At 31.3% G+C, this 10,641-nt stretch overlaps 1 protein-coding gene across 2 annotated transcripts in view; it reads right to left on the reverse strand.

Moving 5' to 3' along the window:
• The window catches only part of LOC106457722 (serine/threonine-protein kinase 40-like), a 27,448-nt gene extending 17,322 nt beyond the window's left edge, over window positions 1-10,126 (reverse strand). The window contains exons 1-4 of one of the 2 annotated variants that reach the window (XM_022383725.1): window positions 9,958-10,126; window positions 7,966-8,080; window positions 1,976-2,118; window positions 282-367 (exon numbers count right to left, since the gene is read on the reverse strand). In XM_022383725.1, coding sequence (XP_022239433.1) covers window positions 282-367; window positions 1,976-2,090 — 201 coding nt within the window. In that variant the 5' untranslated portion in view covers window positions 2,091-2,118; window positions 7,966-8,080; window positions 9,958-10,126. The remainder of the gene's footprint in view (window positions 1-281; window positions 368-1,975; window positions 2,119-7,965; window positions 8,081-9,957) is intronic. The other variant, XM_013917167.2, reaches the window with a different exon arrangement.
• Window positions 10,127-10,641: the final 515 nt, after the last annotated feature.

Here is a 10,641-nt window from a genome sequence, read left to right on the forward strand (position 1 = left end):
GATTCCATCTTCAGTATCTAAAGCAGAATAAAATGAATTTACATCAGTCTTTATACATTTTCAAAGTACTTTTTTTTTCAATAAACAATGTTGTATATCATAAGTGTCGTAATCTTGTTTATAATCAAACTTCGTTTTCCTTCGAACACATCGACTGCTAGTGAGTTAATATATCTTGAAAAATTAGCTTAAAAAAATAATTCACATGTAGCAGAATTAAACAGTGCAATAAAAGTATTTACCTAAAAAGTAAGAAGACTCCACATTTCCACCTAACCTACCTTGATAGAATAAAAATCATCAGTTTTTTCTTTCCTTGCTAAACACTGAACAATGCTACGTACAGGAGAATTTCCAAGTCTTGGCCCTTAAAAAAAACAGAATTTAATATACTCAAGTCACCAAATAATTAGGAATATTTAAAAGGACTTTTTTCTTTAAGTGAATTAGCTGAGTTTTAATTGTTTATTAAAAATGAATGTGTAAACTCAGATATTTCAACTTTTTTAAATAACATTAAGAAAACAGTAAATAAACTTCATTGGAACTCCCTAACAAACTTAAGTGTTGTATAATATATAAATTACAATAGTGTGAAACTGCAGTCTGAGAAAAATATATTCATTGCAATAACAGTCAGGACACTATCAAATCTGAATGAAGAAATGTTTCGAGTCCCACCAAGAGATAATTATGAAAAATAAAATCTACAAGTTTCAAGTAATATTTTCACATATGAATTTTCTTCAGCAGTTTTAATCATTCAAAATCGTCTCTCTCTTTTAAATTGTAACTTGGCTAAAGAAGGGATGCAATTAAATTAATTTCTTCAAATATATTAAGACCATCAGTTCTTTGGAAAATTTAAAGTAGTTAAAAAAGTAACAGTAAGTTGTATCATAATAAGAAAAAAATTATTCCTTGAGAAAACAATTTTAAGCAGATTATAAATGTGAATTCAATATCTTGTCCAATTTCATTGAGCAATACAAAAATCTTATTCACTGTTTTGTACTATTTTACACTACAAAGTTTAAAAATTATTATAAAAAAAAGTTAACTGCAGATGGTTGTTTGTTTCATATTCCTCTTAATTTTGCCATTGTAGCTTGAAATCAGAAATATGTAAAAAAAATAGCATTTTAAATTTATCTTTTATCTCTGATAAATCATGCCCAATAAGCTTTTCATTCTACACCAACTCTTTAAAAGTTATGGTTTAACCCAAGAATCCAGCAAAATGTTGGAAAGCTAATAAGCATAAGTGTTCTAGCCCTAACCTGATTTTCCCATGATTGTAATCATTTTACAGACTCAAATGTTCGAACTGTTGTCAAAGCTTGACATTATTGGAACAAATATAAATCTGATCACTTAAAGAATACCATTAACCCCATCACCCTTCTAAACAACCAAATTTTCACCTATTCAAAAAAATCAAATAACTTCAAAGAGTTTGAACTATCATTGATTTAACAGTTCAAAAACGTACAGATAAGTTTCAAGTTTACATTTTTCTATCTTTGATATTAAAGTTATCACTTTCAAGCTCCTCATTAAACTGTTTCACAAACAAAGTATCACCTGTTTGACCGGCCCGGCATGGCCAGGTGGTTAGGACACTTGACTCGCAATCTGCAGGTCGCGGGTTCGAATCCCCATCATACCGAAACATGCTCACCCGGTGTCCGGACTAGGACACCAGTCCTACTCCTAGATACTCACCTCCAAAAGAATTTGGAGGTGTGAGAAACACCCTATAAAACTACTACTACCTGTTTGACCAGCATTGTATAATATGTTGTTGTCATAGAGCTAATTCTGATCATTCTTTGAATTAAGTGTGTTTCACAGTCCAGTTCAACACTAGGTCTGTCAGTTTCTTATTAAAGGTTCTACAGCCCTTTCTAGTCATCAGGTAGAGACCTTCCAATACTTCTACATTTGACTCAATAAAAAATTGATAATAATCTACCTAAAAGATAGGGTCCAGCTCTTTTAATAACCTTATTATTGACAGGGGTTCCTGCAAGTGGTGAGGACTGGCGTTTCCTTTTTCTATCATTTCCTCTTGCTACTACCTTTTTCATTTCAGCTGCCTTTTGGAAAAAACATTCTCTATCAATCAAAAAACACAGAAACTTAGCACAAAACAAAATGTTCATTAAAAAAGTTGCTTTCACATAATGCAGTAATTAACAATAGAAACAACCACTTACCTTACAAGTTATGTTAGGGATAATATAATGTAATTACATGTGCTCACCTCCCCCCCCCAAAAAAAACGAATTTACACATAGAAAACAAAATTAAAACTTATGAAAAGTCAACAAAAATTTATAAAAAATAAATATTATAATTTTAGAGTTTCAAGACAACACTTTTTTTTTCTATATATATATTAAAGGAATTAGACTGAAACCCTGGCATTTACAGAGGTAGCCAAATGTTATGGATCTCATTGCAAGCTTGATTAATTGAAACCTCTAAAAATACTGTCCACAGAGATAATTCTGCACATTGTTTTAAATAACAATAATTTAATACAAGTCTGCTGAAAATTTATAAAAGCTGCATCTCACATTTTTTACCAACTACAGAAGCAAGAGACTCTGCTGAAAAAATGATGATATTCCTTAAACATTTTTTCGTGTGCTTCTTTTAAAAAACCACGCTACTAAAAACAAATAACATCCTAGCAATCTGCTTAGATACACTAGAGATATCTTAAATATACACCTATGACCTATATTTGCAAATTTCCAACTTTCAGTCCTCAAATCAATATCAAAGAATCAAATTCAGAAAATTGATAATTAAAGCTTCCTTTAGATCTTATTACAAACTGAATCTCATCTTATTCTTAAAATGTTAATATTAATACACCTGAAATAGTCATTTAGTACATCAGTCACATTCTGATCATCTGGAACAGGTTGTTGCTGTTTATATCACTGTTAGGAAAACTCAGATGAAAAAAAGCACTCATGTACTAGCTCCTACTCTTTACATGCATCACGAAAATTTTTTATTTCATTTGTGTAAAACAGACTTTCTCCATCAGTGTACATGAAACTTGTATAAGTATAATCATATTTCTTTCCACAGTGGAATTCAATCAAATTCAAAGTTTAATATTAATTAGATACAGTGGATAATAGGATATCTGACTGATGAGTGGTGATCCATGGATTAATAACATATGATATTAACAACAGCAACGTGAAATGGCTAACTAACTCACTGAGGTCACTTCTAAACCAAAAATGAAAAAAAAAACACCCTTTAGATCTTAAAGAATTTCCACTAACAACAACTAATCATGCCATTCCACAATTTATAAATAACTTGAAAAACAGAATTTCATCTAAGTTTTCCTAAAACTCTAGTTAAAATTTCCATATCACCATTTAAACAACTATACATAAACCATTCAAACCTCTAACATCTTTGAATGGCTAAATAAAGTCCACCTGGATAATTTTGCACTCCAGAAAAAAAGAAACCTAAACCTCTTAAGCCTTTCCTCATAGAATACACAACTTAATCTAGTAATAATCTAGTAGCCAATTTCTGTGCACTCTTCCCAACACACTGATACCCTTCTTCAAGTAAGAAAATCAAAACCAAACTCAGTGCTCCAAATGAGACCTCACCAGTCTTATATGAAGTGCGATAACCTTTTTATTCTTAAACTCAAAATCCTCACAAATAGACCAAGAACTCGTCTTCTTTTTTTTTAACTCTTTTTCATAACAGCTAAACCTTCAGATTTTGGGTGTTTATTAAATGTTACACCTAAATCCATCTCCGCTTCCATGGCATCAATCATCTTCTCACATAAGAAGTCCTTTCCAAATATGCATATCCCAAGTATAGAGCTCAATATTAAAACTAGAGGCTGGCATGGTACCCTGAAGCTCAGGTACCTGTCAGATTTTAAATCACCCAAACCTAGTTCTCATTTTACTATTTGGAAATCAATTATTAATTTATGAAAATACCTTATCCACATATATTTGCTTGAATAGCTCAGTATCAAGCAGACATTTGAATACGAGAGTGCATGAGAGTGAGTGTGTAAAGAAGAGAAGGTAGCATGCTGATTGTAAACAAAAAAGAAATGCTGGTCCTTCAGGAATTTTTTCAGTGTTTATACCCAATAAAGAACTTTGTAGTTTCAAATACAGAATGCTTTATCTATAGTTATTGTGCAGATATATTTACTTATCAGAAAGATCAAATAAGTAGCCTTTATTCAAAAATAAATAAACAAATAAAGTACTGTAAGCAGTGCAACCCAGAAATCAGGCTGAAACTATAAACATTTTTATTTTAATCCATGAACAAGAAAATGTATACAAAATTGTACTAAAATATAAAAAAAAAATGGAACTACCTAATCTGTGTTTAGTTAAATAAAAAAAACATTTGTTGAGTAGATTAAATGTGTTTATACTAATCATGTATATTAACACACTAACTACTACAGCATATACAGTATAAGCTAAACTGATATAAAAAAGAAACATAACATACAAAAAACTAATCAATGAATGAACAACAAACATACATACTTTAATGTATGATAAAATATAAAAAAGGTTATCCTAAGTTGCAAAACAACCCAAATAAATCAGGCTACTGGGAGTTTGTTTTTTTTAATTCTCGATAATCTAAACAATGTTCTCTGGAAATGCATTGTCAGCCTTTCCCTTTCTTCTACTAAGTGACTGGCAGAAGTAGATATCTATTTCTTCAGTCGTTTCACCCAGTTCTTCAGTTTCATAGAAGTTTCCAATTATGTCTTTCTCTTGTATCTCAATGGCTGATTGTGGTAATTTTTCCAGGTTATGATTTAAGAAAATGACCATTTCTGCATGCCTGACAGTGACTTTCATTCTCTCTGATGGGGAGCTGGTGACAGGAAACCCCAAGTACCTTTCTGCTCAGTAGGTATGTTGATAGTGGCTCTCAGTTTTTGTTTTAGGTTTTGGTGACCATATTAGAAAAGTTCAGGGAGGCAAGTTCTTATAAATGACAGTGATTTGAATCACAAATTAAGTAATGTTGCAGTCATCAGAGGTGTGTTCATAAGAGGGTCCAAGCACACCTCCACTAGATAGCTAAGCATCAAATCTGGACCAGTTTTACGAGTAGGCTCCCCGTAGTTTGGTCCTGCTCCTACCAACATCTGGGAAAAACTTCCAGGGACCCAGATAGGAGGGTCCCCAACTTTGCCCGCTTCTCCAAGAGTGGAGAAAATTCAACACTCCGAAGGAAAGTCCCTGTCCACCACCCCAGCAACTGGGAACTGTGTGTGGTAAGGACTTCCTAGCTTCACTAACAGAAGTAATAGTGGGGATATGTGCGGTGGGGAGTCCCAAGGAACAGGCCTCTGGAGACAGAGCAACAGGTGAACCACGTTTCCTAAGTTTTAAAAAGCAAACCGATCTTGACTGATACATCTCTAAGATCAGAAGGGACTGGCAAAATCCCCTTTAGCTTTACTCATGATAGTCCATGAGTAGCGGTCCATTGGATAGTATTTTGATATTCCAGATGGTCTTATGGAACACTTCATCTCAACAGAGCCCATTGCAACCAAGAACCAATATAAAGGTTGCTAGTGCGGAATTTAAAATACAAGCACACCTGACTGGGTAACACTTGCCACTGAGTGGGATAAAAAATAAATAAAGAGGGACCCTAGAAGAAAAAGAAAAAAAAAAACTAAGTCAGGTAAGAAAATTACTCACCTCCTTGTTAAAATCTAGCAGAAGTAGTCAACATAGCCACAGGGAGAAGATGAAATCCCACCAAAGAGGAAACTGCCAGATCATGAAGGTAATGAGATATGAAAGTCTCAGGAAAAGTCCACATACCAGCCTGCAAAATGACCTCCAGAAAACAGTTCAGCTGGGGAGCCAATGACATCAATAGATGCCCGAAATGGTTCCGTACAAGCCACATGACATCTAATGCCCTGATAGAACATAACAAATGATCCGAGTCTGACAGACTGTAAAGATGAGAAATGCCAGGTAAATGAATATGAGAAAAATATTTGTTTCTTTCTCTGGCAGCAAGAGTTTTCAAGAGAAATGATCAGGATAGAGCAAAACATAAGTGGAATGACAGAGAGTCCACTGAACATCAATGGCAAATAAATTAGAATGGCAGCATCTGGAAGCTAACAACAATAAAAAATATACTTTGAGGGAAAGGTGATATAATGCACAGGAGGCCATAGGTTTGACAGGGGAGTCAAAAACCTTCTGATACTTAGAATATCAAAAAGTAGTAGCTAAGGAAGCTTTATATAATGGAACAGTAGAAGAAGTGAGACCTCTTTCAAAAATCCATGTCAAAAAACATGATACTATGGAGACTGTTGGATGAAGTGAGTTGAAAGCTATCCTCAAACACCATTGACAATATGTAGTCCATTTCCATTGATAGATTGCCAAAGTAGGTCAATGGAAGGACTTATCCAAATGAATAGAAACTTTAGAAGTTAAACCCCCTATGACAAGCAAAGGACCGCATAGGTGGAGGTATGTATGTTTTGAAATGATACCTTTCTTGACTTTTGCCTCTGTAAAAAAGTCAGAACTTTTCATATTATAAGTAAATTCATGTTTTTATAAAGTACACACTTTCCATTTATTAGAAGTTTAATTCCTCCATTAATCCTTAACAGAAAAAGTTTTCAGTTGAAAATGGCTCTATCACTTACTTAAAATTCACACCTTACTCATTTCTAAAACTTTGGTTCCAAAATCTAAAACTGCTGTGAGTAAGACCACTTCATATCATTTATAACATTTTTAAAATTTATATTGTTTACTATGTGTCAAACACACATTTGTATAACTTGTTTAAAAAATACTGATTACTGAGTTTACCACAAATCTTATTTCTCCGTTTTTTTTTCACTGCATGTTATTACAAGTGTAAGAAACAATGGTGTATATTAATAAAAATTAATAGTGATAAAGTCAACTGTTTAATTCTTGTTACAACCTTTTATGTTCAAACAATATTTCAGTAAATTGACAATTTGTAGTGTGACACTTTTTTCTAATCTGCAAACACGAATGAAACTATGAATTTTAAAAAATCCAAATGGCTGAAAAATATGTTGCAAGATTTTACTTTTCCTACCAAAAAATTATTTTTTGTTTCATAATTCAAAAGATAAAATGGATAATTCCTTAATTAAGTAGTACCATTTGTACAATATATATATATATGTTCTACAGTTAAGTTATTAACTGTAATTAGCTCAACCGTAAATTAGTATAAATCAATTACGGCAATAACCATCAAAAAGGAAAGTGAACAACAACATTTCAACTCATATACTCATCAGAACTAAACACAAGGCATAATATATATATATATATAATATATTCTCAAATACATTTTTTAACATGCTGAGCTAGAAAACCTCCTCCAACAATATTAATATTAGGTTTATGTATCTTTTTATTAACAGAATAATTAATCTACAAGATATATTCCTATCAATCTGTTTCCTGATCAATGAGCTTCTTTTTCCCTCTCCTATTTAACAACTCAAACCCATACAGTCTCTATATTATTATTAACATTTGAGGAGTGTGAAAATAATTCTTCATTCTAGCCACTGTCTTTCTCTGATTTCATTTTCTTTCTCATGTGACAAGGGGTTACACTATGTACCTGTAGCCTTGTATGAAACACTTGTCCCCTTTTAAATAATTAATTAAATGGACATGTCTTGTATTTTGCTATTCATGAAAGTGATGAGTACACTTCATTTTATAAATGTATTTATACAACTTTATTTCAGATATTTGTGACATCTTCACATCTGATTACTTGATTAAGGAAATTACTATTATTTCTTGATTAAGGAAATAATTACACAATGGAACTGAGGCTAACTACAAACTAGTTTACTTGACCATACGTTCCTACCTTTATTATCAAAACATGTCACTGCTTCTTGATATGCTGAAGTCCTTGAAACTAACAGCAAGTCTCCTTGGAAATAACATGCCCTCCTTTATTGTATGTTGGTTACGGCATCAAACTATATGCAATTTTACAATATTTATACATATTACATGTGAGACACATCATTGCAATGGAATTCAACAAGAAGATCTAATCTATACAAAACCCAGTTGTTAATGAGGGCAATATTTGATGACTCATAGAATATAAACTCTATAAGTAAATGTAATGATCCAAATGTTAGTAATAAACTTAGATTCAACACTTCTGTTATTCATAAGTAGAAGATGTCATCTTAACATGAAAGGTTTATGATGTCAAATTTATGTATTTGAAATAAATTTTTCTTTACAAAACTTTTAAAATTAGCATTCACATGTTTATTACACTAAATTGAAAAGATAAAAATGATAGATTGGTAGATAAATCCATCACACAGACACAAAAATACATTTATTACAACTGGGTGATTAGTGAAATTTGATAATCAATTAATGATTGGGTTCATCAATTGATTAAATGAAACTAATTATTCTCAACAAGACTTGGACAGTTGAAAAAATCTAAAATAGAAATAATCACGAAACTTAATTTTGATTAGTTCATTGGTAAGCACTCACATTACAGAGATTCCCATCTGATGACAGTTTCTATTTACCCAATATTAAGGTTGAGATTATTTAAACATTTTTGTATATAATTACAATGAATATAATTGAATATTCCTTAGCAAAATTAAAGATCAATCTCATTCACGTACTAAGAAATAATGTAGGCTCCAAATATAGATAAATCACAAAAATAAGAACCAAAATATATAAAGTCTACCTCCCAAAAGACTTTGGGTAACCAAGATTTTTTTTCTTTTTTTTTGTGATATATCACTGTTATGTTTTAATGGCTTATATTTCTTTACTCGTGAATTTCTTTTCCTCACCAAAATTCAATTTTGGTGAAGAAAAGAAGATGTAGTGACCTAATCTATTCTTTGATTCATTAATTTTGATGCTGCAGCAGACTAGCTTCTCTGAATTTACAGCTCATCGGTGCTGCTGGAAGAGGAAAGTAAGTAAACAAAGTAGGTCTTTTATAGTGGTGGAATGTAAACAATTCCCTTTGATGTATAGAACTACACATCAAAACCAAATAAAACAATTTATATTATTCTTGTATTACAAAATTCTAAGTTAAATAATAATAAAAATTATAAAAAGTACTCTTACCCTGACACCATAACAAATATAAACCATAAGAGGATATCATTTATTTGCAAAAATGTACTAGAAGCAAATCCTGTTAGTGTTAGTTTCATGAGTTTTATTATGTTATTTGTTAGTGTTTGTATAGTGCATATCATAATGTCAATGATAAATGTTTAAGAGCCTTTAACACAATTCTTACAATGTCAGATTATAAAGACAGTACAATTTTAATAACACATTCAAAATGTTTTAGGTGCTTTGTCACAAGCTTAATGTTGCTATAAAAATAACAAAAACTTTGTGTTATTTTTATAGCAAATTTAAGTTTCAACTTTGATAAACTAAGCCCAAGGATACTGAAATCAGACTCAGACTAGTATTTAATAGTAGTAAGAAGAAAAAACAAAAACTGTGTGCGCTAATTCCTTCATTTTTATCTTAAATTTAAAAAGAACACCATACAGTCTAGACTGATAATTTAACAATACTGAGTTTATACTACAAATTATAATATCAATAATAATAATTTAGTCTAATTTCTATCACTAATGCATGCTTCACTGGTGTTCAGTGATCGTGACTTATGTCATAATGATAAAGCAAAAAACACTGTTTTACTACTAGTACTACTAAGTTTACTAATTTACACTACTTTAGTCTTTAGTTTAATACAGTATTAATACTAGTAATATTATTATTAATATTATTCAACTAGCTAATTACATGGTATGTAATAGTAACAATAACTGACCTGAATATCATTAAAAGCGAATTTATATTGTTTGGTGAACTTGTTATGTAAGTAAACCTTAATTAATCTCTGCCATCACCGGAAACTCAAACATAATGTGGATTTCCCCGTCAAGGCGTCATCGTTTCTTTCACTCTTGCACCATTTCTTGCTGGTATAGACATTTTTCCCTAGGTAGAGCTTTCACATGATAGCAAAAAACAAAAACGAATAATTTTTGTAAATTTAGGGACCATTTATAATTTTATCATTAAAAACTTTCGAAAATATTTCAATAAAAGTGGATGAATGGATAAAAATGCACAAACTTGTTCGATAAAGTAATTTAAAAAATGTCGACAGAATTACTTTTTTTTTCATATAAATGCATTTCTTTAATACGTGTGACTAACAGGACGTTTATGCCACTCTTTCTCAATCCACATCAAGTCTTATATTTCAAAATTGTTATATTCGACAAAAGGAGTGGATGTGTCTTGTAATTATGGAGCAGTGGTGGATATGATAACAGTTGTGAATGGACCCTTACTGATACTGTTTTGAATGCAGAAAACTATCGCATCATTGTAAGCTAATGGGCCTAATATTGGTGATAGTGTGGTACATGTATAAGTGGCAGCAGGCTCACCATGCGTAATCTACCTTCTTATATTAATCTAAAAATATTCTATTTTTTCAACATAT

This window comes from Limulus polyphemus, unplaced genomic scaffold (genome assembly GCF_000517525.1).
Source record: "Limulus polyphemus unplaced genomic scaffold, Limulus_polyphemus-2.1.2 Scaffold365, whole genome shotgun sequence".
In the NCBI taxonomy this organism is placed as follows: domain Eukaryota; kingdom Metazoa; phylum Arthropoda; class Merostomata; order Xiphosura; family Limulidae; genus Limulus; species Limulus polyphemus.